General features: G+C 52.1%; 1 protein-coding gene across 2 annotated transcripts in view; it reads left to right on the forward strand.

Annotated features, from left to right (window-relative positions):
* Positions 1-25,741, forward strand: part of USP4 (ubiquitin specific peptidase 4) — a 72,236-nt gene that overhangs the window by 29,922 nt on the left and 16,573 nt on the right. For both annotated transcript variants that reach the window (XM_063941434.1, XM_063941435.1), the window contains exons 15-19: positions 22,326-22,414; positions 22,549-22,788; positions 23,241-23,311; positions 23,693-23,808; positions 23,894-24,043. In XM_063941434.1, the coding sequence (XP_063797504.1) occupies positions 22,326-22,414; positions 22,549-22,788; positions 23,241-23,311; positions 23,693-23,808; positions 23,894-24,043 (666 nt within the window). The remainder of the gene's footprint in view (positions 1-22,325; positions 22,415-22,548; positions 22,789-23,240; positions 23,312-23,692; positions 23,809-23,893; positions 24,044-25,741) is intronic.

Genomic DNA, 25,741 nt, shown 5'->3' on the forward strand with positions numbered 1-25,741 from the left:
CAGGTGGTGTGCACTGGCTCCTCCCCCTATGACCCTCCTCCAAGTCAGTTAGATTTTTGTGCCCGGCCGAGAAGGGTGCAATTCTAGGTGGCTCTCCTAAAGAGCTGCTTAGAGAAAGTTTAGCTTAGGTTTTTTACTTTACAGTGAGTCCTGCTGGCAACAGGATCACTGCAACGAGGGACAGAGGGGAGAAGAAGTGAACTCACCTGCGTGCAGGATGGATTGGCTTCTTGGCTACTGGACATCAGCTCCAGAGGGACGATCACAGGTACAGCCTGGATGGTCACCGGAGCCTTGCCGCCGGCCCCCTTGCAGATGCTGAAGTAAGAAGAGGTCCAGAATCGGCGGCAGAAGACTCCTCAGTCTTCTAAAGGTAGCGCACAGCACTGCAGCTGTGCGCCATTTTCCTCTCAGCACACTTCACACGGCAGTCACTGAGGGTGCAGGGCGCTGGGAGGGGGGCGCCCTGGGAGGCAAATGAATACCTATTTTGGCTAAAAATACCTCACATATAGCCTCCGGAGGCTATATGGAGATATTTAACCCCTGCCAGAATCCGTTAAGAGCGGGAGACGAGGCCGCCGAAAAAGGGGCGGGGCCTATCTCCTCAGCACACAGCGCCATTTTCCCTCACAGAAAGGCTGGAGGGAAGGCTCCCAGGCTCTCCCCTGCACTGCACTACAGAAACAGGGTTAAAACAGAGAGGGGGGGCACTAATTTGGCGATATGCTTATATATTAAGATGCTATAAGGGAAAACACTTATATAAGGTTGTCCCTATATAATTATAGCGTTTTTGGTGTGTGCTGGCAAACTCTCCCTCTGTCTCTCCAAAGGGCTAGTGGGTCCTGTCCTCTATCAGAGCATTCCCTGTGTGTGCTGTGTGTCGGTACGTGTGTGTCGACATGTAGGAGGACGATGTTGGTGAGGAGGCGGAGCAATTGCCTGTAATGGTGATGTCACTCTCTAGGGAGTCGACACCGGAATGGATGGCTTATTTAGGAAATTACGTGATAATGTCAACACGCTGCAAGGTCGGTTGACGACATGAGACGGCCGACAAACAATTAGTACCGGTCCAGACGTCTCAAAAACACCGTCAGGGGTTTTAAAACGCCCGTTTACTTTAGTCGGTCGACACAGACACAGACAGGGACACTGAATCCAGTGTCGACGGTGAATAAACAAACGTATTCCTTATTAGGGCCACACGTTAAAGGCAATGAAGGAGGTGTTACATATTTCTGATACTACAAGTACCACAAAAGAGGGTATTATGTGGGATGTGAAAAAACTACCATAGTTTTTCCTGAATCAGATAAATTAAATAAAGTGTGTGATGATGCGTGGGTTCCCCCCGATAGAAAGTTATGGGCGGTATACCCTTTCCCGCCAGAAGTTAGGGCGCGTTGGGAAACACCCCTTAAGGTGGATAAGGCGCTCACACGCTTATCAAAACAAGTGGCGGTACCGTCTATAGATAGGGCCGTCCTCAAGGACCAGCTGACAGGAGGCTGGAAAAATATCATAAAAAGTATATACACACATACTGGTGTTATACTGCGACCAGCGATCGCCTCAGCCTGGATGTGCAGAGCTGGGGTGGCTTGGTCGGATTCCCTGACTAAAAATATTGATACCCTTGACAGGGACAGTATTTTATTGACTATAGAGCATTTAAAGGATGCATTTCTATATATGCGAGATGCACAGAGGGATATTTGCACTCTGGCATCATGAGTAAATGCGATGTCCATAACTGCCAAAAGATGTTATGGACACGACAGTGGTCAGGTGATGCAGATTCCAAACGGCACAAAGGTGTATTGCCGTATAAAGGAAGAGGAGTTATTTGGGGTCGGTCCATCGGACCTGGTGGCCACGGCAACTGCTGGAAAATCCACCGTTTTTTACCCTAAGTCACATCTCTGCAGAAAAAGACACCGTCTTTTCAGCCTCAGTCCTCTCGTCCCTATAAGATCATATCTGCCCAGGGATAGAGGAAAGGGAAGAAGACTGCAGCAGGCAGCCCATTCCCAGGAACAGAAGCGTTCCACCGCTTCTGACAAGTTCTCAGCATGGCGCTGAGACCGTACAGGACCCCTGGATCCTACAAGTAGTATCCCAGGGGTACAGATTGGAAGGTCGAGACGTTTCCCCTTCGCAGGCTCCTGAAGTCTGCTTTACCAAGGTCTCCCTCCGACAAGGAGGCAGTATGGAAAAAAATTCACAAGCTGTATTCCCAGCAGGTGATAACTAAATTACCCCTCCTACTACAAGAAAAGGGGTATTATTCCACACTATATTGTGGTACTGAAGCCAGAAGGCTAGGTGAGACTTATTCTAAAAAAATTTTTGAACACTTACAAAGGTTCAAATCAAGATGGAGTCACTCAGAGCAGTGATAACGAACCAGGAAGAAGAGGACTATATAGTGTCCCGGGACATCAGGGATGCTTACCTCTATGTCCCAAATTTGCCCTTCTCACTAAGGGTACCTCAGGTTCGTGGTGCAGAACTGTCACTGTCAGTTTCAGACGCTGCCGTTTGGATTGTCCACGGCACCCCGGGTCTTTACCAAGGTAATGGCCGAAATGATGATTCTTCTTCGAAGAAAAGGCGTCTTAAGTATCCCTTACTTGGACGATTTCCTGATAAGGGCATAGTCCAGGGAACAGTTGGAGGTCGGAGTAGCACTATCTCGGATACTGCTACAACAGCACGGGTGGATTCTAAATATTCCAAAATCGCAGCTGATCCGACGACACGTCTGCTGTGCCTAGGGATGATTCTGGACACAGTCCAGAAAAAGGTGTTTCTCCCGGAAGAGAAAGCCAGGGAGTTATCCGAGTTAGTCAGGAACCTCCTAAAAACAGTGCATCATTGCACAAGGGTCCTGGTAAAAATGGTGGCTTCCTACGAAGCAATTCCATTCGGCAGATTTCACGCAAGAACTTTTCAGTGGGATCTGCTGGACAAATGGCCCGGATCGCATCTTCAGATGCATCAGCGGATAACCCTATATCCAAGGACAAGGGTGTCTCTCCTGTGGTGGTTATAGAGTGCTCATCTTCTAGAGGGCCGCAGATTCGGCATTCAGGATTGGATGCTGGTGACCACGGAGCCCAGCCCGAGAGGCTGGGGAGCAGTCACACAGGGAAAAAATTTCCAGGGAGTGTGATCAAGTCTGGAGACTTTTCTCCACATAAATATACTGGAGCTAAGGGTAAATTTATAATGCTCTAAGCTTAGCAAGACCTCTGCTTCAGGGTCAGCCGGTATTTATCCAGTGGGAAAAACATCACGGCAGTCGCCCACGTAAACAGACAGGGCGACACAAGAAGCAGGAGGGCAATGACAAAAACTGCAAGGACTTTTCGCTGGGCGGAAAATCATGTGATAGCACTGTCAGCAGTGTTTCATCCCGGGAATGGAAACTGGGAAGCAGACTTCCTCAGCAGGCACGACCTCCACCCGGGAGAGTGGAAACTTCATCGGGAAGTTTTTTCCACATGATTGTAAACCGTTGGGAAATACCAAAGGTGGACATGATGGCGTCCCGTCTGAACAAAAAACGGGACAGGTATTGCGCCAGGTCAAGAGACCCTCAGGCAATAGCTGTGGACGTTCTGGTAACACCGTGGGTGTACCAGTCGGTGTATGTGTTCCCTCCTCTGCTTCTCATACCTAAGGTGCTGAGAATTATAAGACGTAGAGGAGTAAGAACTATACTCATGGCTCCGGATTGGCCAAGAAGGACTTGGTACCCGGAACTTCAAGAGATGCTTACAGAGGTCTTATGGCCTCTGCCGCTAAGAAGGGACTTGCTTCAGCAAGTACCATGTCTGTTCCAAGACTTACCGCAGCTGCGTTTGTCGGCATGGCGGTGGAAAGCCGGATCCTAAGGGAAAAAGGCATTCCGGAAGAGGTCATTCCTACCCTGGTCAAAGCCAGAAAGGAGGTGACCGCACAACATTATCACCACATGTGGCGAAAATATGTTGCGTGGTGTGAGGCCAGGAAGGCCCCACAAAGAAATTTCAACTCGGTCGTTTCCTGCATTTCCTGCAAACAGGAGTGTCTATGGGCCTCAAATTGGGGTCCATTAAGGTTCAAATTTCGGCCCTGTCGATTTTCTTCCAGAAAGAATTGGCTTCAGTTCCTGAAGTCCAGAAGTTGTCAAGGGAGTATTGCATATACAACCCCCTTTTGTGCCTCCAGTGGCACTGTGGGATCTCAACGTAGTTCTGGGATTCCTCAAATCACATTGGTTTAAAACCAGTCAAATCTGTGGATTTGAAGCATCTCACAGGAAAAGTGACCATGCTCTTGGCCCTGGCCTGGACCAGGCGAGTGTCAAATTGGTGGTTTTTTCTCAAAAAAGCCCATATCTGTTTGTCCATTCGGACAGGGCAGAGCTGCGGACTCGTCCCCAGTTCTCTCCCTAAGGTGGTGTCAGTGTTTTACCTGAACCAGCTTATTGTGGTGCCTTGCACCTACTAGGGACTTGGAGGACTCCAAGTTGCTAGATGTTGTCAGGGCCCTGAAAATATGTTCCAGGACGGCTGGAGTCAGGAAAACTGACTTGCTGTTATCCTGTATGCACCCAACAAACTGGGTGCTCTTGCTTCTAAGCAGACTATTGCTAGTTGGATGTGTAATACAATTCAGCTTGCACATTCTGTGGCAGGCCTGCCACAGCCAAAATATGTAAATGCCCATTCCACAAGGAAGGTGGGCTCATCTTGGGCGGCTGCCCGAGGGGTCTCGGCTTTACAACTTTGCCGAGCAGCTACTTGGTCAGGGGCAAACACGTTTGCTAAATTCTACAAATTTGATACCCTGGCTAAGGAGGACCTGGAGTTCTCTCATTCGGTGCTGCAGAGTCATCCGCACTCTCCCACCCGTTTGGGAGCTTTGGTATAATCCCCATGGTCCTTTCAGGAACCCCAGCATCCACTAGGACGATAGAGAAAATAAGAATTTACTTACCGATAATTCTATTTCTCGGAGTCCGTAGTGGATGCTGGGCGCCCATCCCAAGTGCGGATTATCTGCAATACTTGTACATAGTTACAAAAATCGGGTTATTATTGTTGTGAGCCATCTTTTCAGAGGCTCCGCTGTTATCATACTGTTAACTGGGTTTAGATCACAAGTTGTACGGTGTGATTGGTGTGGCTGGTATGAGTCTTACCCGGGATTCAAAATTCCTCCCTTATTGTGTACGCTCGTCCGGGCACAGTACCTAACTGGCTTGGAGGAGGGTCATAGGGGGAGGAGCCAGTGCACACCACCTGATCGGAAAGCTTTACTTTTGTGCCCTGTCTCCTGCGGAGCCGCTATTCCCCATGGTCCTTTCAGGAACCCCAGCATCCACTACGGACTCCGAGAAATAGAATTATCGGTAAGTAAATTCTTATTTTCATCCACTAGGGGTCACTGGAGTACTCTTGGGATATGGACGGCTTCCGCAGGAAACAGCACTGAATATTTAAATTTAGAACACTCCACCCCTCCATATCCCCGAGTACCTCAGTGTTTTTTCTGTGCTCGACGTAGTAACAGCTCTGTGGCTGAGTCCACAATTACTTTGAATTTTATTTTTTTTTTGGAATATTTTTTCTATTTTTATTACATCCCTTTCCCCCTTCCAAAAGGCAGGGTCAGGGATAGTGCAAGCTGCTGATAGCAGCAGGGGCGTGTCGGTCCTCACTAAATGAGCACCCTCACAGCCACACACACATCTTCTGTACACAGGCTGGCCGGCGCTTACTGAGAAGCCCCGTCGGAGCCTCATCACAACGAAGTGCAGGTATGTGTGCGGGGCGGACAGCTCCCGCTGCCGCCCCGAGGTGTGGGGACATTGATTGCAGGCGCCGCCGCTGCTCCGGCCGCCGTGTCTCATGGACCGCCCGCTGCTCCGGCCGCCGCTTGCTCATAGCCGCCCGCTGCTCCGGCCGCCGCTTCGCATAGCCCGCCCGCTGCTCCGGCCGCCGCTTCTCAGAAGCCCGGCCGCTGCTCCGGCCGCCGCTTCTCAGAAGCCCGGCCGCTGCTCACGCCGCCGCTTGTTCAGCTGCTCTGCTACTCATGGCGCATCACAGCGCGCTCCCCGTCCCGCTTCCAGGTCCCGCTGGCTTCCCCACGAACCCGCTGCCCGGCCCCTCGCTGCATCCGCGGGGGGGGGAGAGAAGGTACAGCAGCAGCATGGCAGTATGATGTATATATATATATATATATGTAGGACTGACAGGGATGGTTACACAGGCTATTTAGGATATCAGTGGGAATAGAACCTGCACTGTCATTGTATGTATAAGCATGGCAGCCATTTTTAACCATGCTTCCTGTGTCTTCCTGCTGTGATTCCAGAACGTTCCAGTACTACATCTCTACTCCACCGGAGGCGCAGGGGTGTTAGTGGGAATTTGGGATCACATTTCATAGTACTGGCCACGTGTACTGCATTTGGCCAGATATATATATATATATATATATATATATATATATATATATATATAGAGACACCTTACTACTATTTTACTGAGTCGTGCAAGTGTCTGTGTTTGTGTATTGTATTGTCTGTCGCCATAATGAGTAAGGCACCAGCAAAAACTAAAAAGCATAATTGCAAAGTCTGTAGCAGTGTGTTACCGGATGGATCTACCACATGTACAGTATGTTTTGTGGATTCGGTTCAGAATACAATTTCTGCTCCAGTTTTACAGCCTATTTCCTCACCGACCCCTCCTTGGGAAATGTTAGCAAATGTACTGGCTGGGTTGCAATCAGAATTGACCGCCGCTCGACAGGAGCGGGAAACGGCAAGATCTGAGTCTAGAGTGAGACCGCCAGAACTAACGGAGGCGTCTCCGCCTTGCGTAAGGTCCAAATCCATTTTGGGTAAACGGGATAAATTTCATATGTCTTATGATTTTCCAGTTTCTGCTATGTTGCATTCTGACGATTCCATGCCAGACCTCACGGAACAAGATGAGGGTGAGGAGGGCGAAGTGGAGTCAGATAGTGAGGATTTTAACAATTCCGGCATTGATGATCTCATCAGAGCGGTGCGTCAGTCTCTGAAGTTTACTGAAACTGAGGAGCCTCTCACAAATGATCAGGTCGTATTTACTAAACGACAAAAAACTCCAATAAGTTTTCCTGTCTCGGAATCTCTTAATCAGATGTTAGTAGAAACACGACAGAATCCAGATAAACGGTTTTCTATACCTCGCAGATTTAAGTCTAGTTACCCGTTTCCAGACTCGGTAACATGTACATGGGAGAATCCACCAATAGTTGATTCGTCAGTGTCGAAGCTTACCAAGAAATTAACCATACCAGTGCCAGCGGCTACTACGCTTAAAGACCCTTGAGATCGCAAGATAGAAACTATGCTAAAGTCCATGTATGTAGCAGCAGGAGTGATGCTGAGACCTGGATTGGTTGGCATTTGGGTCACTAAGGCGCTCATAATATGGATTACAGAACTCAAATCTGCTTTACATGACGAAAACCTGATACTACTTGCAAATCAAATGGGTGAGGCTGTAGAGTATCTCTGTACAGCTTCTACTGACGTCTGTCAGCTCACTTCTCGTATTTCATCGTCGCTAGTTACGGCACGAAGAGCACTCTGGCTGCGTGCTTATCATGTGGAGGCAGAGGTCAAACGAGGTATAGAGGCGTTGCCTTACGATGGCAAGAAGTTGTTTGGTCCTGAATTGGACGCATGGATTGCTGAGGCTACGGGAGGTAAGTCTGTTTTCTTACCATTGCCTCCACCGGTATCAAGAAGGAGGTACGCTGGACCTTCGTTCAAATCCTTTAGACCTCAGTCCTTTCGAGGACGTGGCAGAGGAACAGCCACGCCTGCTAGACGTGGACGTGGTTTCCAACAAACCAACACAAGTCGCCAGGACGCTAAGGTTACCGACAAACCAGTGGCATGACGGGCTACCAGCCCATCTCGGTTCTCCGATTGTGGGAGCACGCCTTCAGACGTTCCATTTGGCGTGGTTCCACACATCCGCGGATGGGTGGATCCGCAATTTAGTGTTAAAAGGTTACAAAATAGAGTTCGACTGTCTTCCGCCTCTGCGGTTTTTCAAAACAGGAATGCCTCTGTCGGACGACAAGAGGGCGGTTCTGCAAATTGCCATTCAGTCCCTACTGGATTCAGCAGTTTTGATTCCGGTCCCTGTACACCAACAGGGTCAGGGTTACTATTCCAGTCTGTTTGTGGTACCGAAGCCGGATGGCTCAGTCAGACCAATATTGAACTTAAAGGGTCTAAATCAGTACGTAACTTACTACAGATTCAAGATGGAGTCTCTGCGTTCCGTGATTGCGGGTTTAGAGGAATTTATGATTGCGCTAGATCTCAAGGATGCGTACTTACACATTCCAATTTGGCAGCCTCATCAGAAATTCTTGCGGTTTGCAATACGCCAGAACCATTACCAGTTTCAGGCTCTACCGTTTGGCCTGTCGTCAGCGCCTCGGGTATTCACCAAAGTGATGTCTGTGATGATAGCTCATCTCAGATCCCTGGGAGTGACAATAGTTCCGTATTTAGACGATCTGCTCATCAAAGCTCCGTCTCAAGTTGGATTGTCAACTTCAAGAAATCACATCTAATTCCGTCTCAACGCCTTCAATTCCTAGGTATGATTCTCGATACGGTCAATCAAAGAATTTACCTACCACAACAGAAAGTACAAATTCTACGCCATCTAGTACAATTAGTGCTCAAGCCACGCACAGTGTCTGTACACTTGTGCATTCGCCTCTTAGGCACAATGGTGGCAGCTTTCGAAGCGCTTCAGTTCGGAAGATTTCACTCGCGTCCATTTCAACTGAATGTGCTCGCCCAGTGGTCGGGCTCGCATCTGCAGATTCACCACAGGGTGAGGTTGTCGCCAAGGGCAAGAGTGTCTCTACTCTGGTGGCTCAAGGAACACAATTTAAACGCAGGGAGACTGTTCGGAGGCTGGAATTGGATAATTCTAACGACGGACGCCAGTCTCAGAGGTTGGGGAGCGGTAATTCAAAATTGTCAGCTCCAGGGTCTCTGGGCGGATCACGAAAGATTGCGGTCTATAAATGTCCTGGAACTCCGCGCAATTTACAATGCGCTACGACAAGCAGTGCACATGCTTCGCTCTCAGACTGTCCAAGTGCAGTCAGACCATGCGACGGCGGTCGCATACATCAACAAACAAGGAGGAACGAGAAGCCGCATGGCAATGCGGGAAGTAGCTCGAATCCCCAATTGGGCGGAATACCACCAGGTGATATTGTCGGCCGTGTTCATTCCGGGAGTGGACAACTGGGAAGCGGATTATCTCAGTCGTCGGGATTTTCATCCAGGAGAATGGGCATTAAATCCAGAAGTGTTTCACATGTTGGTTCAGCGATGGGGTTATCCTCAGGTGGACCTGATGGCGTCTCGCCACAATCACCAAACGCTCCAGTATGTGTCCAGAACAAGAGATCCAAAGGCAGTGGCGGTGGATGTTCTCACCGTTGCGTGGCCGTACAGCCTTGTGTATCTGTTTCCACCGTTTCCATTGCTCCCTCTGGTGCTAAAACGGATCAAAAGAGAGTCTGTCACAGTCATACTAGTGGCGCCTCATTGGCCTCGGAGAGCTTGGTTCTCGGATCTCCGAGAACTACTCGCAGACGATCCTTGGCCGCTCCCACTACGTCCAGACCTGTTACAACAGGGTCCGTTCCTTTACCCCGATTTAGCGCGGCTGCGTTTGACGGGGTGGCTGTTGAGACCGCCCTCTTAAGAAGAGAGGGCATCCCAGAATCAGTTATACCAACCATGTTACGAGCTAGGAAGCCGGTTACGGCAGCTCATTATTACAGAATATGGCGTACCTATATAGGTTGGTGTGAAGCTCGGAAGTTTCAGACATCATCTTTCAAGTTATCCTGCCTTTTGTTATTTCTACAGACGGGTTTAGATGGAGGACTGCGTTTATCTACACTAAAGGTGCAGGTATCTGCTTTGTCAATTTACTTTCAAAGACGATTGGCTCTATTGCCGTCTATACACACTTTTCTCTAACGTCCTAGTGGATGCTGGGAACTCCGTAAGGACCATGGGGAATAGCGGGCTCCGAAGGAGGCTGGGCACTCTAGAAAGATTTATGACTACCTGGTGTGCACTGGCTCCTCCCACTATGACCCTCCTCCAAGCCTCAGTTAGATTTCGTGCCCGGCCGAGGTTGGATGCACACTAGGGGCTCTCCTGAGCCCTTAGAAAGAAAGTATAGTTTTAGGTTTTTTATTTTCAGTGAGACCTGCTGGCAACAGGCTCACTGCAGCGAGGGACTAAGGGGAGAAGAAGCGAACTCGCCTGCTTGCAGTCTGATTGGGCTTCTTAGGCTACTGGACACCATTAGCTCCAGAGGGATCGACCGCAGGCCCAGTCCTTGGTGTTCGGTCCCGGAGCCGCGCCGCCGTCCCCCTTACAGAGCCAGAAGCAAGAAGAGGTCCGGAAAAACGGCGGCAGAAGACATCAGTCTAAACCAAGGTAGCGCACAGCACTGCAGCTGTGCGCCATTGCTCCTCATGCACACTTCACACTCCGGTCACTGAGGGTGCAGGGCGCTTGGGGGGGGGCGCCCTGAGCAGCAATAAAAACACCTTGGCTGGCAAAAATACCACAATATATAGCCCCAGAGGCTATATATGTGGTAAATACCCCTGCCAGAATCCAGAAAAAAGCGGGAGAATAGGCCGCGGAAAAGGGGCGGAGCTATCTCCCTCAGACACACTGGCGCCGTTTCTCCTTCACAGATCCGCTGGAAGGAAGCTCCCTGGCTCTCCCCTGCAGTCTACACTACAGAACAGGGTAAAAACAGAGAGGGGGGGCACTAAATTTGGGCGCAATATATATATATATATATATATATATATATATATATATATTATAAAAAGCAGCTATAGGGGACATAACTCAGTTAGTCCCTGCATTATATAGCGCTCTGGTGTGTGCTGGCATACTCTCACTCTGTCCCCCCAAAGGGCTTTTGTGGGTCCTGTCCTCATTCGGAGCATTCCTTGTGTGTGTGCGGTGTGTCGGTACGGCTGTGTCGACATGTTTGATGAGGATAATGATGTGGAGGCAGAGCAGATGCCTTTAGAAGGGATGTCACCCCCTGCGGGGCAGACACCTGAGTGGATGGGCTTATGGAAAGTAATGAGTGCACGTATAGACTCCTTATATAAGAAAATCGACGACATGCCAAATGTGGGACAGCCGACTTCTCAGCTCGTGCCTGCCCAGGCGTCGCATGGGTCGTCAGGGGCTCTAAATCGCCCGCTACCTCAAGCAGACCCAGATGTCGACACTGATACTGACACCAGTGTCGACGACGATGAGTCAAACCTGATGCCCACTAAGGCCATTCACTGCATGATTGAGGCAATGAAAGAGGTGTTAAACATTTCTGATATAACTACAGTTACCACTAAAAAGGGTATTATGTTTGGAGAGAAAAAAATACCCGTAGTTTTTCCCCCATCAGATGAATTAAATGAAGTGTGTGAAGAAGCGTGGGCTTTCCCTGATAAAAAATTGGTAATTCCTAAGAAGGTACTAATGGCGTTCCCTTTCCCGCCAGAGGATAGGTCACGTTGGGAAACACCCCCTAGAGTGGATAAAGCGCTCACACGTTTGTCTAAAAAGGTGGCACTACCGTCTCCGGATACGGCCGCCCTCAAGGAACCTGCTGATAGAAAGCAGGAGGCGATCCTGAAGTCTGTATATACACACTCAGGCATTATACTTAGGCCAGCTATTGCGTCAGCATGGATGTGCAGTGCTGCCGCTGCGTGGTCAGATAAACTGTCAGAAAATATTGACACATTAGACAGAGACACGATCCTGTTAACCATAGACCATATAAAAGACTCAGTCTTATATATGAGAGATGCACAGAGGGAAATCTGCCGACTGGCATCTAAAGTAAGTGCATTGTCCATTTCTGCTAGGAGAGGCTTATGGACTCGCCAGTGGACAGGAGATGCGGATTCAAAAAAGCACATGGAAGTGTTACCATATAAGGGTGAGGAATTATTTGGGGATGGTCTTTCGGACCTAGTTTCCACAGCAACGTCTGGGAAGTCAGCATTTTTACCCCATGTCCCCTCACAGCCTAAGAAGGCGCCGTTTTATCAGGTTCAGTCCTTTCGGACCCAGAAAAACAGGCGTGGAAAAGGCGGGTCTTTTCTGTCCAGAGGCAGAGGTAGGGGAAAAAGGCTGCAACAAACAGCAGGTTCCCAGGAGCAAAAGTCCTCCCCCGCTTCTTCTTCCAAGTCCGCCGCATGACGGTGGGGCTCCACAGGCGGAGCCAGGTACGGTGGGAGGTTGCCTCAAAAATTTCAGCGATCAGTGGGTTCGCTCACAGGTGGATCCCTGGATCCTGCAAATAGTATCTCAGGGGTACAAGCTGGAATTCGAGGCGTCCCCACCCCACCGGTTCCTAAAATCTGCCTTGCCGATTGCTCCCTCAGACAGGGAGGCGGTGCTAGCGGCAATTCACAAGCTGTATTCCCAGCAGGTGATAATCAAGGTACCCCTACTTCAACAAGGCCGGGGTTATTATTCCACACTATTTGTGGTACCGAAACCGGACGGTTCGGTGAGACCCATTCTAAATTTGAAATCCTTGAACACATACATAAAGAAATTCAAGTTCAAGATGGAATCGCTCAGGGCGGTTATTGCAAGCCTGGACGAGGGGGATTACATGGTATCCCTGGACATCAAGGATGCTTACTTGCATGTCCCCATTTACCATCCTCACCAGGAGTACCTCAGATTTGTGGTACAGGATTGCCATTACCAATTCCAGACGCTGCCGTTTGGACTGTCCACGGCACCGAGGGTATTTACCAAGGTTATGGCGGAAATGATGATACTCCTTCGAAGAAAGGGAGTTTTAATTATCCCGTACTTGGACGATCTCCTAATAAAAGCGAGATCCAAGGAACAGTTGTTGGTGGGAGTAGCACTATCTCAGGAAGTGCTGCACCAGCACGGCTGGATTCTGAATATCCCAAAGTCACAGCTGGTTCCGACGACACGGCTACTGTTCCTGGGTATGATTCTGGATACAGTCCAGAAGAAAGTGTTTCTCCCGGAGGAGAAAGCCAGGGAGTTGTCATCTCTAGTCAGAGACCTCCTGAAACCAAAACAGGTATCAGTGCATCGCTGCACACGGGTCCTGGGAAAGATGGTAGCTTCTTACGAAACAATTCCCTTCGGCAGGTTCCATGCCAGAATCTTTCAGTGGGACCTGTTGGACCAGTGGTCCGGATCGCATCTTCAGATGCATCGCTTAATAACCCTGTCTCCAAGAACCAGGGTGTCTCTACTGTGGTGGCTGCAGAGTGCCCATCTTCTAGAGGGCCGCAGGTTCGGCATACAGGACTGGGTCCTGGTGACCATGGATGCCAGCCTTCGAGGCTGGGGGGCAGTCACACAGGGAAGAAACTTCCAAGGACTATGGTCGAGTCAGGAGACTTCCCTTCACATAAATATTCTGGAACTAAGGGCCATCTACAATGCCCTAAGTCAAGCAAAATCCCTGCTCCTACACCAGCCGGTGCTGATCCAGTCAGACAACATCACGGCAGTCGCCCATGTAAATCGACAGGGCGGCACAAGAAGCAGGATGGCGATGGCAGAAGCCACAAGAATTCTCCGATGGGCGGAGAATCATGTACTAGCACTGTCAGCAGTGTTCATTCCGGGAGTGGACAACTGGGAAGCAGACTTCCTCAGCAGACACGACCTCCACCCGGGAGAGTGGGGACTTCATCCAGAAGTCTTCCAGATGCTGGTAAACCGTTGGGAAAAACCACAGGTGGACATGATGGCGTCCCGCCTCAACAAAAAGTTAAAAAGATATTGCGCCAGGTCAAGGGACCCTCAGGCGATAGCTGTGGACGCTCTAGTGACACCGTGGGTGTACCAGTCGGTTTATGTGTTCCCTCCTTTGCCTCTCATACCAAAGGTATTGAGAATAATAAGAAAGCGAGGAGTAAACACAATTCTCGTGGTTCCGGATTGGCCAAGGCGTGCGTGGTACCCGGAACTTCAAGAGATGCTCTCAGAGGACCCGTGGCCTCTACCGCTCAGACAGGACCTGCTACAGCAGGGGCCCTGTCTGTTCCAAGACTTACCGCGGCTGCGTTTGACGGCATGGCGGTTGAACACCGGATCCTGAAGGAAAAGGGTATTCCGGAAGAAGTCATTCCTACGCTTATTAAGGCCAGGAAAGATGTTACGGCAACGCATTATCACCGTATATGGCGAAAATATGTTGCATGGTGCAAGGCCAATAAGGCCCCAACAGAGGAATTTCAACTAGGTCGATTTCTGCATTTCCTGCAAGCAGGAGTGGATATGGGCCTAAAACTAGGCTCCATTAAAGTACAGATCTCTGCTCTGTCGATTTTCTTTCAAAAAGAACTAGCTTCAGTACCTGAAGTTCAGACTTTTGTTAAAGGAGTGCTGCATATTCAGCCCCCGTTTGTGCCTCCAGTGGCACCTTGGGATCTCAACGTGATGTTGAGTTTCTTAAAATCACATTGGTTTGAGCCACTTAAAACCGTGGATCTGAAATATCTCACGTGGAAAGTGGTCATGTTATTAGCCTTGGCTTCGGCCAGGCGAGTGTCAGAATTGGCGGCTTTATCGTGTAAAAGCCCTTATCTGATTTTCCATATGGATAGGGCAGAGTTGAGGACTCGTCCCCAATTTCTCCCTAAGGTGGTGTCAGCGTTTCACCTGAACCAGCCTATTGTGGTGCCGGCGGCTACTAGTGAATTGGAGGACTCCAAGTTGCTAGACGTTGTCAGGGCCCTGAAAATATATGTTTCCAGGACGGCTGGAGTCAGGAAATCTGACTCGCTGTTTGTCCTGTATGCACCCAACAAGCTGGGTGCTCCTGCTTCTAAGCAGTCTATTGCTCGCTGGATTTGTAGTACAATTCAGCTTGCACATTCTGTGGCAGGTATACCACAGCCAAAATCTGTAAAGGCCCATTCCACAAGGAAGGTGGGCTCATATTGGGCGGCTGCCCGAGGGGTCTCGGCTTTACAACTCTGCCGAGCAGCTACTTGGTCAGGGGCAAATACGTTTGCAAAATTCTACAAGTTTGATACCCTGGCTGAGGAGGACCTGGAGTTCTCTCATTCGGTGCTACAGAGTCATCCGCACTCTCCCGCCCGTTTGGGAGCTTTGGTATAATCCCCATGGTCCTTACGGAGTTCCCAGCATCCACTAGGACGTTAGAGAAAATAAGAATTTACTCACCGGTAATTCTATTTCTTGTAGTCCGTAGTGGATTCTGGGCGCCCATCCCAAGTGTGGATTGTCTGCAATACTTGTAAATAGTTATTGTTAACTAAAGGGTTATTGTTGAGCCATCTGTTGAGAGGCTCAGTTGTTTTCATACTGTCAAACTGGATATAGTATCACGAGTTGTACGGTGTGATTGGTGTGGCTGGTAAGAGTCTTACCCGGGATTCTAAATCCTTCCTTATTATGTCTGCTCGTCCGGGCACGGTGTCCTAACTGAGGCTTGGAGGAGGGTCATAGTGGGAGGAGCCAGTGCACACCAGGTAGTCATAAATCTTTCTAGAGTGCCCAGCCTCCTTCGGAGCCCGCTATTCCCCATGGTCCTTACGGAGTTCCCAGCATCCACTACGGACTACGAGAAATAGAATTACCGGTGAGTAAATTCTTATTTTTTCCAAGGTGTCCTCAGAGTTCAGCCTCCATTCATTCCACCTACAGCGCCATGGGACTTGAATCTGGTTTTAGATTTCTTACAGTCTTCATATTTTGAACCCCTACAGCAAGTGGATATAAAGTTTCTCACTTGGAAAACAATTTTTCTTCTAGCCTTAGCTTCGGCAAGGCGTGTTTCAGATTTGGGTGCCTTGTCATGCAAGCCACCGTATTTGGTGTTTCATGATGACAGAGCGGAACTTCGGACGAATCCCGCTTTCTTACCAAAGGTAGTGTCATCTTTTCACATCAATCAACCAATAGTAGTTCCTGTGTTAACAGCACATTCTGGAACTCTGGATGTGGTACGCGCGTTACGCGTTTATGTATCCCGAACGTCTTCAGTTCGTAAGACGGATACGTTGTTTGTTCTCTATGATGCTGCCAAGATGGGTTGGCCAGCGTCTAAACAAACCTTATCCAGGTGGATAAAACTGACCATACGTCAGGCTTACCTTCATGCTAGGTTACAGCCGCCTACATCAGTAACCGCTCATTCCACACGTTCTGTGGGAACTTCATGGGCAGCTGGTCGGGGAGCTTCTACGACGCAGCTTTGCCGTGCGGCTACATGGTCTTCAGTGCACACGTTTGTGCGCTTTTACAAGTTTGATACGTTTGCGGCATCAGCATCTAGCTTTGGCCGCCTAGTGTTACAGGTGCCAAACAGCTCTCCCGCCCACGGGGGAAGCTTTGGTACGTCCCAAGAGTACTCCAGTGACCCCTAGTGGATGATAAAGAAAATAGGATTTTGGTACTTACCAGGTAAATCCTTTTCTTTGAATCCATAGGGGGCACTGGACGCCCACCCAGAGCAGTTTTACCTGGTTTGTGGTAAGTTCAGAGGATCTTATGGTAACACACTCTCACCGACTGGTTCAAATTTATCAAGTGATGGTTATGGTGTCAACTGTTTAGTTGTCAGTAACGTTATGTGTCAACTTCGTTGTTGTCCGTTATGTTATATGTAATACTCCATTGTCAACCTCTCTATAGTTCCTGTTCGGCTCAGTAAAAAACACTGAGGTACTCTGGGATATGGAGGGGTGGAGTGTTCTAAATTTAAATATTCAGTGCTGTTTCCTGCGGAAGCCGTCCATATCCCAAGAGTACTCCAGTGCCCCCTATGGATTCAAAGAAAAGGATTTACCTGGTAAGTACCAAAATCCTATTATCTGTGCCCATACACACAGCTGCCATTTAACTCTAAAAGAGCGTAATTTGTCTGTACACTGCGAGTCTCGGCCTGTAACTGTTGCAGGAGCACTGCGAGTCCCGGCCTCAGCCTGTAACTGTTGCAGGAGCACTGCGAGTCTCGGCCTCGGCCTGTAACTGTTGCAGGAGCACTGCGAGTCTCGGCCTCGGCCTGTAACTGTTGCAGGAGCACTGCGAGTCCCGGCCTCAGCCTGTAACTGTTGCAGGAGCACTGCGAGTCTCGGCCTCGGCCTGTAACTGTTGCAGGAGCACTGCGAGTCCCGGCCTCAGCCTGTAACTGTTGCAGGAGCACTGCGAGTCTCGGCCTCAGCCTGTAACTGTTGCAGGAGCACTGCGAGTCCCGGCCTGTAACTGTTGCAGGAGCACTGCGAGTCCCGGCCTCAGCCTGTAACTGTTGCAGGAGCACTGCGAGTCCTGGCCTCAGCCTGTAACTGTTGCAGGAGCACTGCGAGTCCCGGCCTCAGCCTGTAACTGTTGCAGGAGCACTGCGAGTCCCGGCCTCAGCCTGTAACTGTTGCAGGAGCACTGCGAGTCCCGGCCTCGGCCTGTAACTGTTGCAGGAGCACTGCGAGTCCCGGCCTCGGCCTGTAACTGTTGCAGGAGCACTGCGAGTCTCGGCCTCGGCCTGTAACTGTTGCAGGAGCACTGCGAGTCTCGGCCTCGGCCTGTAACTGTTGCAGGAGCACTGCGAGTCTCGGCCTCGGCCTGTAACTGTTGCAGGAGCACTGCGAGTCCCGGCCTCAGCCTGTAACTGTTGCAGGAGCACTGCGAGTCTCGGCCTGTAACTGTTGCAGGAGCACTGCGAGTCCTGGCCTCAGCCTGTAACTGTTGCAGGAGCACTGCGAGTCCCGGCCTCAGCCTGTAACTGTTGCAGGAGCACTGCGAGTCTCGGCCTGTAACTGTTGCAGGAGCACTGCGAGTCCTGGCCTCAGCCTGTAACTGTTGCAGGAGCACTGCGAGTCCCGGCCTCAGCCTGTAACTGTTGCAGGAGCACTGCGAGTCTCGGCCTCGGCCTGTAACTGTTGCAGGAGCACTGCGAGTACCGTCCTCGGCCTGTAACTGTTGCAGGAGCACTGCGAGTCTCGGCCTCGGCCTGTAACTGTTGCAGGAGCACTGCGAGTCCCGGCCTCGGCCTGTAACTGTTGCAGGAGCACTGCGAGTCCCGGCCTCGGCCTGTAACTGTTGCAGGAGCACTGCGAGTCCCGGCCTCAGCCTGTAACTGTTGCAGGAGCACTGCGAGTCCTGGCCTCAGCCTGTAACTGTTGCAGGAGCACTGCGAGTCCCGGCCTCAGCCTGTAACTGTTGCAGGAGCACTGCGAGTCCCGGCCTCGGCCTGTAACTGTTGCAGGAGCACTGCGAGTCCCGGCCTCAGCCTGTAACTGTTGCAGGAGCACTGCGAGTCCCGGCCTCGGCCTGTAACTGTTGCAGGAGCACTGCGAGTCCCGGCCTGTAACTGTTGCAGGAGCACTGCGAGTCTCGGCCTCGGCCTGTAACTGTTGCAGGAGCACTGCGAGTCTCGGCCTCAGCCTGTAACTGTTGCAGGAGCACTGCGAGTCCCGGCCTCAGCCTGTAACTGTTGCAGGAGCACTGCGAGTACCGTCCTCGGCCTGTAACTGTTGCAGGAGCACTGCGAGTCCCGGCCTGTAACTGTTGCAGGAGCACTGCGAGTCTCGGCCTCGGCCTGTAACTGTTGCAGGAGCACTGCGAGTCTCGGCCTCAGCCTGTAACTGTTGCAGGAGCACTGCGAGTCCCGGCCTCAGCCTGTAACTGTTGCAGGAGCACTGCGAGTCTCGGCCTCAGCCTGTAACTGTTGCAGGAGCACTGCGAGTCTCGGCCTCAGCCTGTAACTGTTGCAGGAGCACTGCGAGTCCCGGCCTCAGCCTGTAACTGTTGCAGGAGCACTGCGAGTCTCGGCCTCAGCCTGTAACTGTTGCAGGAGCACTGCGAGTCTCGGCCTCAGCCTGTAACTGTTGCAGGAGCACTGCGAGTCTCGGCCTCGGCCTGTAACTGTTGCAGGAGAACTGCGAGTCTCGGCCTCAGCCTGTAACTGTTGCAGGAGCACTGCGAGTCCCGGCCTGTAACTGTTGCAGGAGCACTGCGAGTCTCGGCCTCAGCCTGTAACTGTTGCAGGAGCACTGCGAGTCCCGGCCTCGGCCTGTAACTGTTGCAGGAGCACTGCGAGTCTCGGCCTCGGCCTGTAACTGTTGCAGGAGCACTGCGAGTCCCGGCCTCGGCCTGTAACTGTTGCAGGAGCACTGCGAGTCCCGGCCTCAGCCTGTAACTGTTGCAGGAGCACTGCGAGTCCCGGCCTCAGCCTGTAACTGTTGCAGGAGCACTGCGAGTCCCGGCCTCAGCCTGTAACTGTTGCAGGAGCACTGCGAGTCCCGGCCTGTAACTGTTGCAGGAGCACTGCGAGTCTCGGCCTCGGCCTGTAACTGTTGCAGGAGCACTGCGAGTCTCGGCCTCGGCCTGTAACTGTTGCAGGAGCACTGCGAGTCTCGGCCTCAGCCTGTAACTGTTGCAGGAGCACTGCGAGTCTCGGCCTCAGCCTGTAACTGTTGCAGGAGCACTGCGAGTCCCGGCCTCAGCCTGTAACTGTTGCAGGAGCACTGCGAGTCTCGGCCTCGGCCTGTAACTGTTGCAGGAGCACTGCGAGTCTCGGCCTCGGCCTGTAACTGTTGCAGGAGCACTGCGAGTCCCGGCCTGTAACTGTTGCAGGAGCACTGCGAGTCTCGGCCTCGGCCTGTAACTGTTGCAGGAGCACTGCGAGTCCCGGCCTCAGCCTGTAACTGTTGCAGGAGCACTGCGAGTCTCGGCCTCAGCCTGTAACTGTTGCAGGAGCACTGCGAGTCCCGGCCTCAGCCTGTAACTGTTGCAGGAGCACTGCGAGTCTCGGCCTCGGCCTGTAACTGTTGCAGGAGCACTGCGAGTCCCGGCCTCAGCCTGTAACTGTTGCAGGAGCACTGCGAGTCTCGGCCTCGGCCTGTAACTGTTGCAGGAGCACTGCGAGTCCCGGCCTGTAACTGTTGCAGGAGCACTGCGAGTCTCGGCCTCGGCCTGTAACTGTTGCAGGAGCACTGCGAGTCCCGGCCTGTAACTGTTGCAGGAGCACTGCGAGTCTCGGCCTCGGCCTGTAACTGTTGCAGGAGCACTGCGAGTCTCGGCCTCAGCCTGTAACTGTTGCAGGAGCACTGCGAGTCTCGGCCTCAGCCTGTAACTGTTGCAGGAGCACTGCGAGTCCCGGCCTCAGCCTGTAACTGTTGCAGGAGCACTGCGAGTCTCGGCCTCAGCCTGTAACTGTTGCAGGAGCACTGCGAGTCTCGGCCTCAGCCTGTAACTGTTGCAGGAGCACTGCGAGTCCTGGCCTCAGCCTGTAACTGTTGCAGGAGCACTGCGAGTCTCGGCCTGTAACTGTTGCAGGAGCACTGCGAGTCCCGGCCTCGGCCTGTAACTGTTGCAGGAGCACTGCGAGTCCTGGCCTCAGCCTGTAACTGTTGCAGGAGCACTGCGAGTCTCGGCCTGTAACTGTTGCAGGAGCACTGCGAGTCTCGGCCTCGGCCTGTAACTGTTGCAGGAGCACTGCGAGTCTCGGCCTCGGCCTGTAACTGTTGCAGGAGCACTGCGAGTCCCGGCCTCGGCCTGTAACTGTTGCAGGAGCACTGCGAGTCCCGGCCTCGGCCTGTAACTGTTGCAGGAGCACTGCGAGTCCCGGCCTCGGCCTGTAACTGTTGCAGGAGCACTGCGAGTCCCGGCCTCGGCCTGTAACTGTTGCAGGAGCACTGCGAGTCTCGGCCTCGGCCTGTAACTGTTGCAGGAGCACTGCGAGTCCCGGCCTCGGCCTGTAACTGTTGCAGGAGCACTGCGAGTCCCGGCCTCAGCCTGTAACTGTTGCAGGAGCACTGCGAGTCCTGGCCTCAGCCTGTAACTGTTGCAGGAGCACTGCGAGTCTCGGCCTCGGCCTGTAACTGTTGCAGGAGCACTGCGAGTCTCGGCCTCAGCCTGTAACTGTTGCAGGAGCACTGCGAGTCTCGGCCTCGGCCTGTAACTGTTGCAGGAGCACTGCGAGTCTCGGCCTCGGCCTGTAACTGTTGCAGGAGCACTGCGAGTCTCGGCCTCGGCCTGTAACTGTTGCAGGAGCACTGCGAGTCTCGGCCTCGGCCTGTAACTGTTGCAGGAGCACTGCGAGTCTCGGCCTCGGCCTGTAACTGTTGCAGGAGCACTGCGAGTCTCGGCCTCGGCCTGTAACTGTTGCAGGAGCACTGCGAGTCTCGGCCTCGGCCTGTAACTGTTGCAGGAGCACTGCGAGTCTCGGCCTGTAACTGTTGCAGGAGCACTGCGAGTCTCGGCCTCGGCCTGTAACTGTTGCAGGAGCACTGCGAGTCTCGGCCTCGGCCTGTAACTGTTGCAGGAGCACTGCGAGTCCCGGCCTGTAACTGTTGCAGGAGCACTGCGAGTCTCGGCCTCGGCCTGTAACTGTTGCAGGAGCACTGCGAGTCTCGGCCTCGGCCTGTAACTGTTGCAGGAGCACTGCGAGTCTCGGCCTCGGCCTGTAACTGTTGCAGGAGCACTGCGAGTCTCGGCCTCGGCCTGTAACTGTTGCAGGAGCACTGCGAGTCTCGGCCTCAGCCTGTAACTGTTGCAGGAGCACTGCGAGTCCCGGCCTCAGCCTGTAACTGTTGCAGGAGCACTGCGAGTCTCGGCCTCGGCCTGTAACTGTTGCAGGAGCACTGCGAGTCTCGGCCTCGGCCTGTAACTGTTGCCAGGAGCACTGCGAGTCTCGGCCTCGGCCTGTAACTGTTGCAGGAGCACTGCGAGTCCCGGCCTCGGCCTGTAACTGTTGCAGGAGCACTGCGAGTCTCGGCCTCAGCCTGTAACTGTTGCAGGAGCACTGCGAGTCCCGGCCTCAGCCTGTAACTGTTGCAGGAGCACTGCGAGTCTCGGCCTCGGCCTGTAACTGTTGCAGGAGCACTGCGAGTCTCGGCCTCGGCCTGTAACTGTTGCCAGGAGCACTGCGAGTCTCGGCCTCGGCCTGTAACTGTTGCAGGAGCACTGCGAGTCTCGTCCTCAGCCTGTAACTGTTGCAGGAGCACTGCGAGTCTCGGCCTCAGCCTGTAACTGTTGCAGGAGCACTGCGAGTCTCGTCCTTCTGTCAGATGGGAATGACCTGATCTCATTGTAAAAGTGCCGGTCACCTGCCCCAGATCTGCACCATTGATGGTAGTGTCCCTCCTGGTGCTGGTTCGGACTCTTATCTGTAGCCATTATCGTATTATTGTCTCTCTTCCCCCAGGCGTTATATAAAGTCTCCATTGCCAGAAGAATACACCTGCGGAACTGGCGAGAGCAGTACCTGCAATGGCTCCAATGGTATATATGACGGTAGGTTGTTTTGTGTAAATTGCCGCAACGTTCGCCCCTAAGGCGGTTTCTCTATCCAGACCTTGGAAACCAGATTGTAACTGATAAATCATTTACTGGGTCTCGTGTTGACTAACATATTGTTCACTTTCAAGATGAGGAAATGGACCACCAGGAGGGCGATGAGCGAGAAGAATCCCCCGAGGAGTCTAATGGGCAGTCTGACGATAGTGCCGAGTATGAAAGCTCAGAGGGGGGCTGCAGCCCCTGTAATAAAATGCCAAAGAAAGCCCCGGACTGCCACAAGAGGCTGTTCTCCTTCAGCTTGGTGAACCCTTACGCCATGTCGGATGTGGGCTCCATGCCTGCTGAGGGTTCCTTCCTAAAACTCACCTGTAAGTGTGTTTCTCTGGTGATCACATGAAGACTGCAGTAAGGGAGGGGGACCACCCAAAGACTGCAGTAAGGGAGGGGGACCACCCAAAGACTGCAGTAAGGGAGGGGGACCACCCAAAGACTGCAGTAAGGGAGGGGGACCACCCAAAGACTGCAGTAAGGGAGGGGGACCACCCAAAGACTGCAGTAAGGGAGGGGGGAGCACCCAAAGACTGCAGTAAGGGAGGGGGGAGCACCCAAAGACTGCAGTAAGGGATGGCTCACTCCCTCCCCTTTCCGGTGTAGAGTCTCGTATCTCTCTTATAGTCTTCGTATGGAAGTGAGACTCTTGTGCGTTGTATGATGGGTGAGATTGGTATATAAGGGACTGGCTGTGTGGTGACGCTATGTAGGCCTGCAGTGTTGTCCCCACAGCTGGGAGAGGAAGTAACTGTGGCCTCTTATTTCTCAGCTTATTCCACAGTTGCAATAGACTGGGATACGGAAACCAAGAAGCTGTATTACGATGATCAGGAGGCAGAGGTAGGTCCCTGACGCATTGGGGAGGGTTTCCTGTAATATTGTAAGATGACTGTTACGTCACAGCTGAGTCCTGTAAGATGTAGTTACTGGTTATGTACTAAGATTGTCTGGGACTCGGCATCCAGTAATAGGAGCTGTATAACGTTCTGTTGTCAGACGATAGATTCTGATACGGGCTCTCGGAGTCATTGCACCAGTAATGTGTAGAGAAGATGCTCTGTATGTCTGTATTACACTGGGCCCTGATGGGTGTGTGTCCATACTGGGACAGCATTAAGCCCCCAGCTTGGTCACTGGCATGTGACGTGTTCCGCTATGTGGGTGCGGTGAGACGGCCCCTGGCCTGGCTTCCCACGTAGTAATGCGCTCTGTCCCGTGCAGGCCTTTGATAAGCACGAGTCGATGCTACAGCCTCAGAAGAAGAAGATGACGGTAGCACTTAGAGACTGCATCCAGCTCTTCACAAAGACGGAGGTTCTCGGAGAACACGACCCCTGGTGAGTGTGATGGCAGTCGGCCTCTCTGTGCTCCGGTCTGCCTGTATCTACAGCTCTCTGACTACTTTACTTTACCTTCTGACAGGTATTGTCCAAACTGCCGGAAGCATCAGAGGGCCACCAAGAAGTTTGACCTATGGTCTCTGCCAAAGGTGCTTGTAGTGCATTTAAAACGCTTCTCGTACAATCGCTACTGGAGAGACAAGCTGGACGCTGTGGTAGAGTTTCCCATTAGGTAAGTTATTACACAGTACTATGTAATGTATGTAGCGTACTGCCCACATTATACGTCATGTGTTTTATTCCCTCATGACTGGAACAATGAAAGTAGAGGCACACCTTCTGCTCTGGGGGCCCGGTCTCTCCATAGGAGTCAGTGTTGTGTAATAAGGATCCGCATCAGATCGTTGTCGGATGCAGGCAGGAATATCTATGTGACCAGCAGGGAGAGAATCCCCGGAGTGCTGACTCAGCTGCACATTGTCCCATGTGCTGACTCAGCTGCACATTGTCCCATGTGCTGAGGCGGCATCTCAGTCAGGAGGGGTCTTCCCTGCGACAGGATAAGGGGGCATCTATGTAACGTATGCTGGCTGTGTGACCAGCGGGGAAAGATTCCCGGAGTGCTGACTCAGCTGCACATTGTCCCACATGCTGAGGCGGCATCTCATAGTCAGGAGGGGTCTTCCCTGGGACAGGAGAAGGGGGCATCTGTGTAACGTATGCTGGCTGTGTGACCAGCGGGGAGAGAATCCCCGGAGTGCTGACTCAGCTGCACATTGTTCCATGTGCTGACTCAGCTGCACATTGTCCCATGTGCTGAGGCGGCATCTCATAGGAGGGGGGTTCCCTGCCACAGGAGAAGGGGGCACCTGTGTAACGTATGCTGGCTATGTGACCAGCGGGGAAAGATCCCCGGAGTGCTGACTCAGCTGCCCATTGTCCCATGTGCTGAGGGGGCATCTCATAGTCAGGAGGGGTCTTCCCTGCGACAGGATAAGGGGGCATCTATGCAACAGGATAAGGGGGCATCTATGTAACGTATGCTGGCTGTGTGACCAGCGGGGAAAGATTCTTGGAGTGCTGACTCAGCTGAACATTGTCCCATGTGCTGACTCAGCTGCACATTGTCCCATGTGCTGAGGCGGCATCTCATAGTCAGGAGGGGTCTTCCCTGTGACAGGAGAAGGGGACATCTATGTAACGTATGCTGGCTATGTGACCAGCGGGGAGAGATTCCCGGAGTGCTGACTCAGCTGCACATTGTGCTGAGGCGGCATCTCATAGTCAGGAGGGGTCTTCCCTGTGACAGGAGAAGGGGACATCTATGTAACGTATGCTGGCTATGTGACCAGCGGGGAGAGAGTCCCGGAGTGCTGACTCAGCTGCACACTGTGTTGATGCGGCAGCTCCCCGGGAACCATTGTCTGTAGCTGATGTGTGAGGTCTGTTCTCAATGCATGTGCGGCTCTTGTAATGCCTATGCCACAGTGTGTGTTTATATCCACACGTGTGTACGGCTCCTGTAATTGCTATGCTGTATGTTTATATCCACACGTGTGTACGGCTCCTGTAATTGCTATGCTGTATGTTTATATCCACACGTGTGTACGGCTCCTGTAATTGCTATGCTGTATGTTTATATCCACACGTGTGTAAGATTCCTGTAATTGCTATGCTGTATGTATATATCCACGTGTGTGCGGTTCCTGTGATTGCTATGCTGTATGTATATATCCACACGTGTGTGCGGCTCCTGTGATTGCTATGCTGTATGTATATATCCACACGTGTGTGCTGCTCCTGTGATTGCTATGCTGTATGTTTATATCCACACACGTGTGTGCGGCTCCTGTGATTGCTATGCTGTTTGTATATATCCACACACGTGTGCGGCTCCTGTGATTGCTATGCTGTATGTATATATCCACAC

Source organism: Pseudophryne corroboree, chromosome 9 (assembly GCF_028390025.1).
Source record: "Pseudophryne corroboree isolate aPseCor3 chromosome 9, aPseCor3.hap2, whole genome shotgun sequence".
NCBI lineage: Eukaryota > Metazoa > Chordata > Amphibia > Anura > Myobatrachidae > Pseudophryne > Pseudophryne corroboree.